A 17,415-nucleotide genomic window follows, 5' to 3' on the forward strand; every position below is an offset into this window, starting at 1 on the left:
TGATACGATGTAAACCATTAGTTTGATGTTCAATAATAATATCATGGCCAGAAAAATGCATATTAAAATCACTAACAATTAGCACAGCAACCTCAGAATAAGAAAAGCTATTATATTATCTTGTATTCCTATTTTTATCACTCAAAAGTCGAAGTCTGACCTTAGCAATATCAGATTCTTGAAATCTATCACGTGCCATTTGGAAAGCTCGGACTAAAGGATTGTAGCTGTCCAACATTTGCATCAAATCTTCGACGATATCAAGATCTAGAGAATTTGATGCATTATTCATGCTTAAATGACTAACTCTGTTAGAAATTTTATTATCAGTGTCATAAATGTATAATTAAGTAAATTTAGGTTTGTTGCCCTCAATAGGTAATAATGACCTAATGTTATGATGGTTTTGACTATTCAGATGAAAAATATAAGGGCCTGAACCACAATTAATAGAGTTATCAATATTTTCTCCCATCGAAGTAAAGAAAAAAATAGAATTATATATTCTTATATTTTTTTGAAATCTTGCTGACTTTCAGCAACCATTATAAGCAAGTAGTTCATTGAGCACCTGAGGTATATTTTTGAAAAGTTGTAGCTTTACTCTACCATCTGAATAATATAGAGAGAATTAAGGATTTGAAGGTTTTTTTTGATTTCACTATTCTCTCTTCATACCACATAATAGCACCATATTGTTCACATACACAGTTAGGCCGACCAAAATCTCAAGATTGAGTAAATCTTCTTAAAATGTAATGTAAGATTTAACTTAAAAAAATTACATATAATTGTTGGAATATAATAATAAAAAAAAGAAAAAAATAATACTAAAATTTTCAATCAAAGGATTAAGTACAGGCGCTGGTCTTAGATCAAAAATTCTAGCTAAATCTTTAAGACTACAAAATTTCTATCTCATATTTCTTTGGATAAAATTTATAGCTGAAAAAGATAACATCCATAATAATATTATAATTTTCAAATCTCTGATATGTTAGAAAATATGTCTCTATAAAGTATTACCTATATCAATAGAAGTTTTCGATTGTGTTCTAATAATATTAAGATATCTATTTTTTTCTTTGACAATATTAGCTGTCTTCTAAGTCTTACATATCGAGATGAATCTATAACTGCTGTGAGAATAGCAAGAGTATTTGTTATGTCTAAATCACTGAAAATATATTTTTAATCTTGGATATTGAGATGAATGCATTACTGCTATAGGAATAGTAGAAATATTTATCATTTTCAAATCTAAAAAATAATTATTAATAACATATCTATACAAATCATATCAAGAATAAGATAATGAAGTTATTCACTATACTATAGAATTAAAAAGATAATTATAATAACAATCAATATAAAATAAGACATTATCTAAAAAAATTATCAATAATAAAATACATGAGTTACTAACAAATACTAATAATGCTTAACAGCTGGTAGAGCATTGCAAAGACAACTTGACAATACCTAAAAAGATTATCAATAATAAAATAATAAAATTATTCATCATAAAATATACGAGTTACTAACCTAATCACTTCAAATATCATATAATTTAAAAAATTATTATTAACAATCATATCTATACAAACCATACCAAGAATAAAACAATGAAGTTATTCACTATACTATAAAATTAAAAAGATAATTATAATAACAATCAATCATATCTATACAAATTATATCAAGAATAAGACAATAAAATTATTCACTATACTATAAAATTAAAAAGATAATTATAATAATAATTAATATAAAATAAGATAATATCTAAAAAAATTATCAATAATAGTCAAAAAAAATTTAAATACTACAGAGAAATGGAGGCTTCTCAACAGAGAAACCTCCGTTTAACATGTGGATACCGTGTGGTTTCAAATAAAAATAACTAAGTTTAGAAAAAATTTCACAAACTATTTATAGAAAACATGGATTAAATAGAATAAAAATATGTAATTTTATTTGTCCTTCCTACAGGGTTCGGTTGGGGTCTAGGTAGATAAAGGCTAGACCGATGGGCCCGAGGATTTGTAGGAGATTATAGAAGGGGGAAGCCAGTTGTTCCCAGAAAAAATCTTCGACCTCCATCCAAGAAACCCCTGCGCTATATATATATATATATATATGGCCAAAAAGATGGAACAGTCTAGTGCAAGTCTCCCAATATGGATCTGGTATCATGTTCATGGTCATCATGATATCTCTTCCCTTCCTCCACATTAAAGTATGCATCAGCAACTTGTACCCCCTGGGCTCATCACCTAAGAATTGATATGATTTCTATCAGCCTGCTGTTTAATGACCCATATTTCACCGACTTTCCACCCGGCCCAACAAACAAAAGCCCTTTCCCCACCCTACCGCCAAAGACCTCTCTCCTTTCTGAGCTTCTCGTCTCTTCACTCGCCCATGCACTGATCCTCAACTGCTGCGCCTCCACAGATCTCCTTCGCCACAGCCGCCGCCCCGCCTCTCCAACCCCTCCACCTCCCTCTCCTCTCTTGCCTCTCCATGCAGTCCGACAGTCTCCTTCTTGCGATCCTTGTCCTTCATGTTGACACCCTTGTCCTTCTTCTCCCTGCAGTCATCCTTCTTCAGCGGCACTGGCGCCTTCACCTTCCTCGATCTTTTAAACCCTAGCCCCATCCGACGGTTGTCCGTTCTCCGATTAAGATTTTGGCGAGGCATCCATGGTCTTCGATTGATTCTATCTCCGACGATGAAGAGTGTCCAAGATTTATTGAGTATGTACTTCCTCCGGTCTCCAACTCCACCGTTCTCTCTCTCAGCCTTAAATCTCGCCAATGGAGGCCTTCAAGACTTCTAATTCCAGCCGTTATTCGTAAATCACAGCTCTAGTCTCCTACTAAACTCAGATATGGCGAAAAATATAATCCCTCTTTGAACCAAATCCTCCTCTCTTGGTCCTTAATAAAAAAAAAAAAAAAAAATAGAGGAAGAAAGAACTCACCATTCTCCTAAACTTATTTCTCCTTCCCATTTCTCTCTCTTTTTCGAAAGACCCACCTTGCCTCCTACCAGGACACCCCTACCTCTCGGAAGAATAGAGAAAAAAGAAAAAAAATAAAAAATAAAGGAAGAAAGAAGAGAAGGAATAGTCTATTACCTCAAATTCGGTGTCCAAAATAATCAAAGGAACGTCGCCGATGATGGACGGGGTTTTGGAGTAGAGTAGAGTGGCAAGGAGGGTTACGTTGCCAGCGATGGACGGGATTTTGGAGCAAAGCAGAGTGGCGAAGAGGGTTAAACAACCTTTTATAGATCCGGATCCTAGATCTATTTTCCTAGCCGGGAGTCTTCCTCCTCCTTTAACCTTTAACCCTCCAATCTGAGATCTCGCTTCTTTTAACCCTCCAATCTGAGATCTCGTTCGGCAAAAAAACTCCTGCTCTCCTAATCGAACACGTAGGAGATCTCATCCGGTAAAAAAACTCCTGCTCTTCTGATCGAACAGAGAGAAGGAGACGAACTCCACGTGTGTTTTTCTAAAAACTCCTACTCTCCTGATCGAACACGGAGGATATCTCATCCGACAAAGAAACCCCTGCTCTCCTGATCGAACACGGAGGAGGAGACGAACTCCATGTATTTTTTTCTTAATACTCCATGTGTCACATGGAGGCTTCTTCATTGAGAGGCCTCTGTTTTATATTATATATATTAGATTTTTTTTTTAAGAAAATTTTGGAGATAGAAAACACAAACATAACTCAAATCAAATAAAGATAAATTTCAAGGAATAATAAAAAGTCTTCCTCGTAAATTTGTTTTTTTTTTTGCTTTCTTGCAGGAATCTATTGCTAGCCAAAAAAACCAAAAAGAAAGAAAGAAAACAGGAATCACAATAGATGTTGTGCCATCATGGATATATATATACACACACATACACACATATATACATACATACATACATATACATATATATATATATTTGATGGTTAAGAAAATTTTCAAAATAAATTATCACAAAATACGAACTCCAGTGATTGGTTTTGGCCCAGGGGAAGGAAAGAATGCATAGACATATGAACCTTGTTATTTAGATTTACACATCACATGTCAACAAATCAAAATGATTTGGATGGAGCAATTGCTCAAATAAGTAAATCACAAAAAATCTAGGAAAATAATAAGTTACAACAAGAACAATTATGAAACTCTTAAGATAACTCATAGGAAGAAACGGGTATAGAATGAGACCACCTAGAGAGTGCTTGGTTGGGAAAAATGGGAGTCTGAAATCATAATCGAAATGGATGACTTTCATTTCAACCATTTGATTAGGATGAGTTATATTTCAATTCTGATTTCGAGATGGAATGAAAATGACCCAATCTATGGAGGTGTTTGGTTCGTAACCGGAATCAAAATGGGAATAAAAATCGGAATGGCTTAGAATTAGAATTGGAATGGTCAAATCTTCCGAAGCGTTTGGTTCGTGATCGGAATCGAAATTAGAATGAAAAATTGAATCTATAGAGGAAAGTAGAGATTGAGGGGATGTTTGGTTGGAGGGAGTGGAGATCTGGAATCGAAATCGGAATGGGTGACTCCCATTCCAACCATTTGGTTGGAAGGAGTCCCGTTCCGATTTCGATTCCAAGGTGGTATGAGAATGACTCAATCTATATAAAACTCAATCCCTACACTCCTCTATGGATTCAAATTTTCATTTCAATTCTGATTCCGATCACGAACCAAACGCTTCGAGGGATTTGGCCATTCCTATTCCGATTCCAAGCCATTTTGATTTCCATTCTCATTCTGATTCCGATTGTGAACCAAACACTCCTTGAGTTCTATATAGATTGATCAATTTCCATTCCATTCTAGAATTAGAATCGAAATAAAACTCCTCCTAACTAAACAGTTGGAATGAAAATCATCCATTCTGATTCCAGACCTCCATTCTCTCTAACCAAATATTTTTTATATAAAATTCAATCTTTATTTTTTTTTATAAATTTAAATTTTTATTTTAATTTTGATTTCGATCGTGAAACAAATACTTTCAAAAATTTATTATTTTAATTTTAATTTTAAATTATTTTAATTTTTATTTAATTTTAAATTTTGTTCGTAGACCAAACACGCCCGTAACTCTGGGTAGAGAGCCCGTCGCATTGAAACTCTCCCTTGGCTGCGGCTCGGCGGGTTAGAAATAGGACAGGGCGAATGTTTTTGTTTTTTAATTTCGTGAAAGGGGGCGAATCGACAAACGCATAGATGGCTTCGGCGTAGGAAGGCTTTCAGTGCCGCCATTGTCCTGCGGAAAGTACGGCGAGATTGAAACCACCGCACGCTATCTAGTCAGAGACATTGGAGCGGGTCTCTGTGCCGAAGGATCATCGAAAAGTTGCGGTTTTGCAGGCTTTCCAGAGAATTCAGCTTCTTCCGCCTTTAACCTTTCTCCATATACCTGTAACTCCTCCCCTTGCCTCCTAATGCATCTCTCATCCCTCCTCCTCATCGTCTTCTTCACCTTTTTTTTCTTTTTCTTTTCTTTTCATTTTTTTGCCCCGTAAGATTGTCGAGTCTCATCATCGCAACAAAAGGATATTCTGATGGGCCTTCCTGTCCTCAGATAAAAGAAGGGGAGGGGAAAAAAGGAAAAGAAACCTAGGGCTTTCAGCTCCTTATGGACGGGAAGAGCCGTGGCCGTGATCCGTACCGACGCTTCCATGCTCTTGAATCAGTCTTCTCGCTCACGCAAGAAAGAATTGGCACCAAAATAGATCCTATACACTTCCAATCACAACAATGCCAACAAAAGGAGATTGTGACGAAACCTAGCCAAGAACAACAACCTGTCCTAAAATCCCAATTTAATCAAAGGGGGGAAAGAAACAGAGCCAATCAGAGATGATGAAGGAGCAGAAAGAGAGGATTACCTCAAGAATCCCTCATGATGCCTTATTGATCTTCCCATGGGTCGTGGAATTGTCCTCTCCCAACAGATCAGATCCCTCTAGAAAAGAAACGACCTCCACCAACGCCCTCGTTGCCAGGAGAGAAAGAACGAGAGGAAGTGGGTGGGGGGCTCCATGGTTAGGGTTGCTTAACAGATCGATGGGGGAGCCAGGAGTCCACCAAGAACACACACGACTCGAACAGGGCACGGCGGGAGACACAGTATACCTAATGAACCCGGCTTCTCTGCGGTCGCGCCAGTATAAATATACGCGTATATTACGCGTCTCTCTGGTACGTAGGAAATACGCGAGAATATAATAACGGCATTGGATTTACGTGTCAATTTGCAAAGTCTGCTGGAGTTTTTCGTGATAACCTATGCAGCGACTAATCCGCTTGTAACTGTGTCCGAGAGAGGGCGAATCCGGTCAGCCCACGGAGTAGAGAGCGATGGAGCCGGAGAAAATGAGGAGAGCTCCGAAAGCCGTGGTGGTGGGAGGGAGCATAGCGGGACTATCGTGTGCCCACGCCCTGATCTCCGCCGGGTGGCAAGTGACGGTGATCGAGAAGTCGGGAGCAGCGCCGTCCGGAAGCCCCACGGGGGCGGGCCTCGGTCTCGATCCCCAGTCCCTGGAAATCGTCGGCCGTTGGATCTCCAACCCGGACCTCCTCCGCGACATTACCTTACCCCTCACCATTGACCTGGTATCATGCGATTCCCCACCCACGATCCATTTTAGTTTTTTTTTTTCCTTTTTATCTTTTGAAAAAATATTCCAAGATAACATTCCAATAATATTTATCGGACAACCTTGATTTTCCGGTCCAACGTTTTTATGTTGCTGAATATGAACAAAATTTATAAGAATAATTTCAGGATAGTTATTTTAACTAGGAAACTTTAAAATGCTATTGTGGCTTTTTGGAGCAGAATTTCCGAACTACAAAATTATTTTCCTATCCAAAGAAAAAAGAAAACTTTGGGAGTTGTATATTAATCTTCGGTGTTCTTATGAGATTAGAACAGAATGTTGAGTTTGAAATGCTGTTGAAATTAAATTGAATTCTTTTTATTTTAATGATTGAGGCAGTAGGGTATCAACAATGTGAGGTCGGCGATGACTTACTGGAGTAAACTAATTTGTGATGGATGGCCTGATCCAGAACGGTTAGCTAAGGCTACAAGTTAATTAGATAATTAAAAAGGCCGGACAGATTAGAGCTAGCGTGAAGATTCTACGGTGTCTTTTTTTTTTTTTTTTTTGGTTGAGAACAAGGCTTTTAAAATTTTATTTAAAAATAGATATATTTTAAAAATAAGTATATTTCTGGAAAGAGGTCTGGGTTTCCGGGAAAGTAAAAGATTTTACATCATATCGAGGCTTTTATATGGTGCTAGTGATGAGTTAAAACTGGCGGCAAATAAATACCATAGTTGTAGTTACTAAACAAAAATACCATACTTGTAGATTTTAGTATACTTTTCTATGTGGATTCAGAGGCTTCGACCGAAAAAAAGGATTTCTAGCTGTCCCTTTGGGGCACGCTACTTATTGTGAACTCTGGACACCCGCACAAAAATCTTTTTGTTTATGTTCATCAAAAAAGAAAAGACACTTTTTTATTTCTTCTGTGAACCTGCCAAAAATCTTTTTGTTTATGTTCATCAAAAACGAAAAGACACTTTTTTATTTCTTCTGTGAGCCTGCCTCTGGAAACAGAACCAAGCAATCGACAGTGCGAAGAAGATGAGTTGGACACTAGCAAGAGATGAGAGCTGTAATTTCAGAGCGGCCCATTGGGCAGATCTGCATTCGGTCATATACAAGGCATTGCCACCTGGAATAGTTCTCTGGGGTCACCAATTCCTCTCCTTCCAAATTTCCAATGACAAGTCTTCTGTTCTAACCAAATCCAGAATCCTCCAAACCGACGAGATCGTGGAAATTGTAGGGGACTTGCTCGTTGCAGCTGATGGGTGCTTGTCCACAATCCGTCAGCATTTCCTTCCTAATTTTAATTTGAGGTTTGTGCATTTATCAATAGCATATTATGTATCATGAATTATAGTTGATTGCAACTAGCTGTTGGAAATGGTTACAGGCTTACAGCAGCATCCTAAATTATAGTTGATTGCAACTAGCTGTTGGAAATGGTTACAGGCTTACGGCAGCATCCTAGCGCCCGATCACCCAAGTTTGAAAGGATAAAGAAAACATTAAAAGCCTTGATACCGACTTGTGAAAGCTAACAATGCAACCATTTCTAGTATTCTTTGCTTTTTATGTGTAGTCGAACAGTGGATTGTGTGACACGTAGTCAAGAGCAGTGGATCAACATTTCTGATTGTACTGAACTGTATCTTGTTCAGATAAAAAGCAGCAAAGAGTGCTCCAATAATAGCAGGGAAAAAATTGCAATCAAGAAGTATAAAAGCTGGAAAGAATTTTCTCTAGCTCCTTTAGTAAGATGATTGCATTCATTCATATGTAATATTCTAGAGGATCAAAACCTTCTATGCTTCTATACTAAACTTCTGCACTAGAATTTTAGATAGAAATTAAACAAAAAATATATTTGTCCAAATGAATTTTCTTACTTCTCTGTAATACAGGGAAGGAAAAAGCTCTCAAAACTATTGAAGCACCATCACTTTATATACTTAGAACACCATATTTATCCTTTTTTTTCTTGAAGTTACAAAGTCTGCAAATTTCTCACATTGTATGTATTATCATATTCTCAAAATGATACAGGTATTCAGGCTATATTGGATGGAGAGGGGTACTAGATTTTTCAGGAGAAGAGAATTCAGATACCATGGTCGGAATTCGCAGGGCATATCCAGAACTAGGGCATTGTCTATACTTTGATCTGGCCGATAGAACACACTGTGGATTCTATGAGCTCAGGAACAGGAGGCTGAATTGGATTTGGTTTGTTAATGTGCCGGAACCAGAAACTAAGGTGATGTACCTATGTTTCTGATCAAACAGATGATATCATTTCCAGTAGTGATGATAATAAACTTTATGAGATAGTATTGGTGCATTCTATATCTAGAAGACAACCGAGTCAGAACATACACCGCTATCTCAATAATTTGCTAAACCGGTTTCCTTGATCTCATAAGTTATCACTGAATGTGAGAAAGAATTCAGATCATGGTAGTTGAATAATTCAACTGAAAAGATTTTCCCATCTGTCAGAGCTGATATATTTCAGATAGTGTTGTTTAACTAACAGTATTATATGGTATCCCCAGTTTTTACATAATTCATGTGATTCTGTGCTTTGAGTGGGCCTAACTGCTAGAAACTATTCTGCAGGAAAAATCAATGACTTTGAAAGCTAGCAATGACATGGTTCAGAAGATGTTTGAAGAAGCAGAGAGGATCTGGGTTCCTGAACTGGCTAAGGTGATAAAAGAAACCAAGCAGCCTTTCATTAATGTAATATATGATGCTGACCCACTACCACAACTCTTCTGGGACAATGTGGTGTTGGTAGGGGATGCAGCTCACCCAGTAGCTCCTAACGGTGCTAGAAGCACTAATATGTCAATTCTAGATGCCGAGACTTTAGGGCTCTGCCTCAAAAAGTGGGGTCTAGAGAACTTGGCTACAGCTCTGCAGGAATTTCAGACGATCCGGCATCCAGTGATCACAAAGCAAGTTCTACACTCACGGCTCGTAGGTCGTCTCAAACAAGGTTTGCCTCTCCAAGACAATACAGCATTCGATCCAAAAACTGCAAGTCCAGATGAGTGTAAAAGGCTTCAACATAGAAATATGCCTTACTTTGAGCACGCTCCAACTTCTATTTGAGTCTACTCTATCATCCGGATCTGCACTGAATGATGCCAGATGTAGCTAGATGTATATGCATGGTCTTCTCATATTAAAGTTATTGTTAGAAATATTCTTCATAATGATTGTAAATTATGGTCGACACACATTACGTCCATGATGCATGACTTCAGTTAAAGAGGGCTTGGTAGATAGAGTGAGCATGTTCCTTACAATAACATCATCATTAAGAAAATGTCTTTGCAAAGCATTTTTAACCATTTATCTGAGGAAAATGCACACATAAGCATTGCATGACTAAAAGGTTGAGTACTTTTCTACAATATGCATTTGTTATATTAACATGTACTGCCAGGAAGCTTCGTCTTAGGAAGAAAATGAGGCTCACCCAACAGTTGAAAAGGCAAATTAAGCTGTAATATCTTATCTAGAAGCAAATCAAAGATTTTATTTGCTCATTTTGAGATTAAATAGGTTCTTCGATACAGAGACTACTAAAAGGAGTAGTCTAATGCATGAGGTTCCTACTATTGCAGGGTTGAGGGTTAGATGTATGCAGCCTTATCCCTTATACGCAAAGAGGTTGTTTTTCCATTTCAAATCTGTAACCTCTAGGTCATAATGAAACAACCTTATCTTTGCATCATGGTCCAGGAAGGATCAAATATATACAGTTTTTTTGGCATGCAGAAAGATTATTTCTATATTTTAAGATAAAGACTCTCTAAATGTAAAAGGTTATCAAGTTTTGAGAACTATGACGGAAACTGTTTAAAATCCCATAAAGACGTACTCAGTTCTTTCTTCTCCGGAACTTGTCCTGACTGCATGTTTTATATTGAGCTGCTGATGCTTTACAAAAATAAGAAATTGGAAAACCAATGCATTATTTAATACACCGGATATTATGTCAGTTAACAATGGTACAAGTGCAGATAATAACTTTCAGAAGAATACGCTAATTCTTTTGTTGGTAAAAAGAGGAGGTTAATTCGGTCCTCATGTTGCCCAATATTAGGAATAACATCAAAGGTATAGGATTGTTATTCGTTCTGTGATGAGGTTATTTATTTATCTATTTCTTTTCAAGGAAGCTTTGGGGAAAGAAAACACGAGCGTACGTCAAAAAAAAAGAAAGGTAAATTTCAAGAAATAATAAAAAGTCTTCCTGTAATATTAGATTTTTTTTTCTTTCTTGCAAGAAGCTATAGCTAGCCAAAAAAGAAAGAAAGAAAACAGAAATCACAATAAATGTTATACCATTGTGGGTATATATATAATGATGTCATGAGAAACGAGTGTTTTGATCGTGAAGAAATTTTTCAAAATAAATTGTCATAAAATACAAACTCCATTGATTGGTTTTGACAGGTAGGAAAAGAGAAGGAGAGCAAGTATAAACAAATGAACCGAGCTTTGTGTTGTCATTTAGATTGACACATCACGTCTCAACAAATCAAAATGATTTTGATAAAACAATTGCTCAGATAGGTACAAGAAAACTAGGATCTAGTTTAACGAAATAACAAGTTACAACAAGAACAATACGAAACCTAAGATCACTCAAGCCATAGGAAGAAAATGGGTATAAAATGAGACCACCAAGATAGAGAGCGGATCTCATTAATAAAACTCTCCTTTGGCTTCGTCTCAGTGGGTTAGAAATAGAATGGGAGCGATTTTTTTTTTTAAACTTGGTGAAAGGGGGCCAGTGGTTTAACCACGTACGCCCATACAGATATACGCGTAGACGGTCACTGGAGACAAGCGAGAAAGAGTGAAGGGCAAGCCTAAAAGACTTACCTTCTCGAGGGACTGCAGACCGCGAGTGCGTCCGGCGTAGAAGGCGAGGAGAAGACGGCGAAGAAGAGGGTTCGGGGAAGACGACGGCGAGTCTTCTCCTCTCTCCCACCCTCCCTTTTCGTCCTCTGGGGTCGGACGTGAAAAAAAAAAAAAAAAATTAGAAACGATGAAATGGGGGCGTCGGGTCCGGGCTCCATCCGTTCCGTTCCGTTATCCCGCTGCACGGATCTGAAGGCGAAATGGATGATCCGACGGTAGACAGTGCGAAACAACACCAATCCTACCTTCGCGCGAAGGATACATCCGGGACCCCTTTTATCGTGCGGCCGAGAGAGCGAGAGAGGAATCCAGGCAGCGGGAGCGATGGAGCCGAAGAAGATAAGCGGGGCTCCGAAAGCCGTGGTGGTGGGAGGGAGCATAGCGGGACTATCGTGTGCCCACGCCCTGATCTCCGCCGGGTGGCAATTGACGGTGATCGAGAAGTCCGGAGCAGCGCCGTCCGGAAGCCCCACAGGTGCTGGCCTCGGACTCGATCCCCAGTCCCTGGAAATCGTTGGCCGTTGGATCTCCAACACGGATCTCCTTCGCGATATTACCTTATCCCTCTCCATCGACCTGGTATTATGTTGGTTCCCCACCCACAATCCACTTTAGTTTTTCTTCTTTTTTTTTTTTTTTTCTAGAAAAATATTCCAAGCTAACATTTCACTAAGATTTACTCGATTTTCCTTTCGTAGATTTTTATGCTACTAGATATAAAGAAAATTTATAAGAGTAATTTTATGACGGTCATTTTAACTAAGAATTTTAAAGTGCTATTGTGATATTTTTGCTAATTTCTATAAATTTTTCATTATGGACAATATTGTATTATAGTCAGATTCTATATTTGTAATACAATAACTTTAGTATATTTTTTTATTATTGAATTCTATTTCAAGTATGATCCAGTAGAATAATTCTATCGGCTTTAATACTCAAATTAAGGTTAGAGGATGATGTTATATATAAGCATCTAATATATTGTATAGAGTATCCTTTTTGACATTATGTATGCATCCAATAGTAGCCTTTTGATATCATATGCACATCCAACACATTGCATGGAGTAGCCTTTTGACATGCTTATAAATGTTTTTCATGAGAATTTCATTCAGCAAGCAAAAAGTTCTTCAATCCAGTTTGCTTCCATTTGTGTGTTAATTTTCAATGTATAATTTCATCAATCGAAGTGCCCTTTCTTCATTTTCCGCTGCGTCATAATCCAAGGTAGTTAGGTAGCTCTTTCGTGTACCATGTATGCTTCATGTCATATATATATATATATATATATATATATATATATATATATATATATATAGAAAATATATGGTTGGATGAGGCTATAGGGTAGTATTTTTGTAATTATTAAGAACGAAGTGGAGTGTTTCTTCCCTTTTTTTTTTTCTTTTTTTTTAATTAGCTGTGTAGTCTAGTCTAACCTTAGTAGCGTGTGCCGTAGAGAAATCGAGAGTCAGAGGGATAGGTGGAGCGACCAATGGAGCCGCCGAAGAATAAGAGAGCACCGAAAGCTATGGTGGCGGGAGGGAGCATAGCAGGCCTATCATGTGCCCATGCCTGGTTACTGTGGGGTGGCAGGTTATGGTAGTTGAGAAATCCCGAGCTGCACATTCTGGAAGCCCCACTGGTGCCAGGCTAGTACTCGATCCTCAATCTTGAGGCTCCTTGTCTATTGGATCAATGACCCTGGCTTCCTTGATGACGCTGCTTTCCCCCTCTCAATCCACCTGGTACGGACCCTTTGATAATATTGCTCTTCTTCTCTTCTTTCTCACAATAGCTAGACAATCTTGGTTCTTTAGAGTCGTGGTTGTGAATAAGATTATATGCACCATCTATTCGTTGAGATAGAGACTATTGATACAATGGTTCTTGTTGAGTCCATTTCTCGGCTACAACGATAAAATAATCAGCTTAAGTTACATCAAGTTGAACCATTTAATTTTGGCTAAACGGAGGCATCTAGTCTTCATGTCCGATTTCCATATTGGAGCAAGATAGGGATGGGGCTCCAAAATTCATCCGTGCTAGTAAAGTAGAAGAAAGAGAAAAGAAAGAAAGGAATAAAATGTATGGAAAAGTAAAAAAAGAAAAGAAGTAATGAAAGAAGAAAAAGAACAAAAGAAAGCGACTGATAAGAAAATGAAAGAAAGGAATTAATGAAAGAAGAAAACAAATAAAAAGAAAAGAAAAGAATAGAGAAAGGAAGGCAGAGAAAGAGAAAGAAAGGAATGAGCAAAAGTAAGAGGAAAAAGGAAAGAAAAAAATGGAGGGAAGAAGGAAGGAAGAAGGTTAAAAGAAAAACAAATAAAGAAAGAAAGAAAGGAAAGTAGAAGAGGGAGACAAGGGGACCTACTGGGAATCCCATTTTGGGATGCTCGATTAGAATTTAGAATGGCCGCCAGATAAGGTGGGACAACAGAGCAACCCATTCTGTGGAAATCTGTGACCCCCATTCCGTAGGATTTAAATTGTTGTATCTAATTGCCGTTGTAGGAGGAGCATCAAATTGTTTCGTTCATATACTTAAGATTTCATTCTCTAGCACCACTATTGTGATGATTTTACCATCTTCGTATTGAGTGGGGGGGGGGGGGGGGGGGTGGGGAATTATATCTTCCTCGCTTATGGTCTTAACACTTTTTACTCCTATACACAGAACCGAGCAACGGATGGTGAGAAGAAGATAAGCTGGACACTGACAAGAGATGAGAATTTCAACTTCAGAGCAGCCCACTGGACCGATCTCCACTCAATTTTACTCAAGGCTTTGCCAGCTCGGATAATTCTCTGGGGTCATCAGCTCCTCTCCTTTGAAATTTCAGATGACAAGTCTTCTGTTAAAGCCAAAGCTATAGTAATCCAAACAAATGATGTTGTGGAAATTGTCGGGGATTTGCTTATCGCAGCTGATGGGTGCCTGTCAAGTATCCGCCAGCATTTCCTTCCAGATTTCAAGCTGAGGTTTGTGAATCAAAAGACGTCAGTGTCTTTCTAGCATGACCACACGTCCATTTCTGCTGAACAATTTATTTGCAGATATTAGAATTAATTGGGAAAGAGTGTGATGAGTGCGTGCGTATGCTAGCATCCTCATAGTGTGTTTATTTGGTAGGGGCAATAAATTCAAGCTCGTGTTTCTTCATCATCAATATGACTGACCTCAAATTATGTAGGCATGGGGTTGCTGTTTGTTTCTTTTTTCATTTATTTTTTTGAGGGCTTCTTTTCAAGTCAACATCTTTGCTTTCTAGAGGGAACAGCAATCCAGTGCGCCTATGATGCTGACAAACACATGACAAACGGCTAATAAGATGTAGAGGCTGCAATGCACTTTAGCCAAAATGAGAATATTGTCCATCTGTTCAGTTATTACAGTGATGATGATGGACGCCTAACTTTTAGTCCACATCTACGATCAGAACTCAAAACATTGTTAAATGCTTGTGCGATTGAATTACTTTAATAATATATGGAGGGGCCAAGACTTATCATACACAGTCTGCTTAGCTAGTTACAATGGCTATGCAATATAGAATCATTTATGATGTTTTCTTTCTAGTAATGCAGGTATTCAGGCTACTGTGCATGGAGAGGAGTGTTAGATTTTTCAGGAAAAGAGAGTTCAGATACCATAGCTGGAATTCACAGGGCTTATCCAGAACTTGGGAATTGCTTGTACTTTGATTTGGCCCGTGGAACACATTGTGTGCTCTATGAGCTGAAAAACAACAGGTTGAATTGGCTTTGGTACATCAATGGACCTGAACCAACGCTAAAGGTGATGCATCCTTCTCCTATATCAGAAAACTGGAAGTTTGTGTGGTGGTAGGGATTACATGTTTATTTGCTGTGATTAATCTAACCATGGGGATACGCTCTATAGGGGAACTCACTGACTATGAAAGCAAGTGATGAGATGACCAAAAAGATGCATATGGAGGCGGAGAAGGTCTGGCTACCTGAATTGGTCAAGGTCATGAAAGAAACGAAGGAACCTTTCATCAATGTAATATATGACAGCGAGCCCCTTCCCCAGCTCTTTTGGGACAATGTGGTATTAGTTGGAGATGCAGCTCATCCAACCACTCCTCATGGCTTGAGAAGCACCAACATGTCAATCCTAGATGCTGGAATTTTGGGCCAGTGCCTTGACAAGTGGGGATTGGAGAATCTAGGTTTAGCTCTGAAAGAATACCAGATGATCCGGCTTCCAGTGATCTCGGAGCAAGTGCTACATGCTCGGAAGTTAGGACGTCTCAAACAAGGTCTAGTTCTTCATGATCAGAAGACTTTTGATCCCAAGATGGCCACTCCAGAGGAATGCCTGCAACTTATGCAAAGAAGCATGCCTTATTTTCACGGTGCTCCTCCTATTTCCACTCCCAATTAGTTTTATGCTTTTATTAAATACGATACTGTAAGTTGCTGTGCCAACCAAGCATTGGGGTCTCCCAATATTTTTCCTCTTCTTTTAAAAGAAAAAAGTTTCAGACATACAGCAATAAAATATTTTTATTTGTGGAGCTTGAACTGTCATAATTTATAAATACTGAGAACAAGGAGTGGTGATGGGTTAAATCAAGGTAAGATTTTTTTTTTCTTTGTTTTGTTGCTTTTAGAGAAGGAATTAGGTGAGGTTGGGAAGAGAGAGAGAGATCAGAGAAAATTGTCAAGTTAAATCCCATCTATTTGTTAAATGGATCAGAAGACGAAGCCTGAGTGCAACAAATTTGGGGAGTACCTTTCACAGCTCAGCAAGTGTAAGATGTTTAAGACTATACATCAGGTCAAGTTTGCAGTTATCCACTAATCTAACTAGACATGGATTCATAGACCATAAATAAGTTAATCCGATTAGATTACTAAATGATCTTAACCAAATTAAACACGTCAGACCTCTAAATTTAAAGCTGGCCTATCTAATAAATAGGTATGTTCAGGCCAGCCTGTTAACAACGTGGTCCTATTTATGTCAAACCTAAAAACTTTTTGTAGGTAATGTCAATACTCTGTTAGATCACAGTATCATGGACTGGCTTAACTAGTGATTCCAAAAGTTCAAATTTCTTGTTGAATCACAAGTAATTCTTTGGTTGAATCACAAGTAATTGTGAACTAGAAAGATTGTCAAGATACGGAGGAGACGCTTATTAAAAACGGTGCATAGACATCAAAAAGATACTTATTTTGAGGAAAAGATTGAAAGTATAATTGATGCCAACGAGACAAACCTACAAAAATCATATGGGGCGGGTACTCCAAGATCACGCAATGACCACTCCAAGATCTGCACAGACAGATGGAAGAAAGCTATCTAACGATTTGAGATCTATATAAGATGCAATCAAACGGATAATGTGATCGGATAACGTGAAGATCTTTCATGACCGATCATCCTTTTTCACGAAAGATACAACCAGAATACAGAGAGGCTGGAGCGTAAAAATTAGTTGAATACATCTTCTACGTCTCTGTGCTTTGCCGTTAATCTGCTCTACCGTTTGAGTGAAGTCATAACGGTGAAGATCCGGCGGTGCAGATGACCAGCAGCCAAAATTTTATTCGGGCTTCGAAATCGGCCCAACACGGACTTGTAGATCACTGGAGCGTGCTGGATTAGTCGGGTCCAGTTGCCGGACTGAAAACCCCAAACTAGCATTCCCTATGGTTTTGCCACGCTTAACCTGGATTTCAAGGTCCAGATGAGGCTGAGAGAGAAACTCTTTGTGCACCGTGGGCGGTGCAGCCATCGCCCGCGGTGATTGGCTCGGGTGTGGAGCCGGACGAAAAA

General features: G+C 38.3%; 2 protein-coding genes across 4 annotated transcripts; both read left to right on the plus strand.

The window, feature by feature from the left end:
- Positions 1 to 5,244: 5,244 nt before the first annotated feature.
- Positions 5,245 to 10,061, plus strand: LOC105040226 (uncharacterized). Of its 3 annotated transcripts, none has more exons than XM_073254952.1 (5): positions 5,245 to 6,240; positions 6,334 to 6,654; positions 7,671 to 7,975; positions 8,706 to 8,916; positions 9,279 to 10,061. In XM_073254952.1, exons 2-5 carry the CDS (start codon positions 6,400 to 6,402, stop codon positions 9,774 to 9,776), a joined length of 1,269 nt encoding a protein of 422 aa, XP_073111053.1. In that variant the 5' UTR covers positions 5,245 to 6,240; positions 6,334 to 6,399; the 3' UTR covers positions 9,777 to 10,061. The 3 variants fall into 3 exon arrangements, with proteins under 3 accessions (XP_073111053.1, XP_073111054.1, XP_010914953.1); XM_073254953.1 differs by having other exon boundaries at positions 6,365 to 6,654; XM_010916651.4 differs by having other exon boundaries at positions 5,245 to 6,654.
- A 1,647-nt stretch (positions 10,062 to 11,708) lies between these two features.
- Positions 11,709 to 16,147, plus strand: LOC105040225 (uncharacterized). Its single transcript, XM_019849588.3, has 4 exons — positions 11,709 to 12,179; positions 14,281 to 14,585; positions 15,192 to 15,402; positions 15,508 to 16,147. The coding sequence occupies exons 1-4, from the start codon at positions 11,925 to 11,927 to the stop codon at positions 16,012 to 16,014; spliced, it is 1,278 nt and encodes a 425-aa protein (XP_019705147.1). The 5' UTR covers positions 11,709 to 11,924; the 3' UTR covers positions 16,015 to 16,147.
- The last annotated feature ends 1,268 nt before the right edge of the window (positions 16,148 to 17,415 follow it).

Source organism: Elaeis guineensis, chromosome 3, assembly GCF_000442705.2.
Source record: "Elaeis guineensis isolate ETL-2024a chromosome 3, EG11, whole genome shotgun sequence".
In the NCBI taxonomy this organism is placed as follows: Eukaryota; Viridiplantae; Streptophyta; class Magnoliopsida; order Arecales; family Arecaceae; genus Elaeis; species Elaeis guineensis.

Bases quoted from the DNA above. Each gene is read 5' to 3' on its own strand.
- LOC105040225 (XM_019849588.3), top strand. From the start codon at position 11,925: ATGGAGCCGAAGAAGATAAGCGGGGCTCCGAAAGCCGTGGTGGTGGGA. The intron at 14,586-15,191 runs GTTTGTGAATCA...CTAGTAATGCAG, and splicing joins CTTCCAGATTTCAAGCTGAG to GTATTCAGGCTACTGTGCAT. The intron at 15,403-15,507 runs GTGATGCATCCT...TACGCTCTATAG, and splicing joins GACCTGAACCAACGCTAAAG to GGGAACTCACTGACTATGAA.
- LOC105040226 (XM_010916651.4), top strand. From the start codon at position 6,400: ATGGAGCCGGAGAAAATGAGGAGAGCTCCGAAAGCCGTGGTGGTGGGA. The intron at 7,976-8,705 runs GTTTGTGCATTT...AAAATGATACAG, and splicing joins CTTCCTAATTTTAATTTGAG to GTATTCAGGCTATATTGGAT. The intron at 8,917-9,278 runs GTGATGTACCTA...ACTATTCTGCAG, and splicing joins TGCCGGAACCAGAAACTAAG to GAAAAATCAATGACTTTGAA.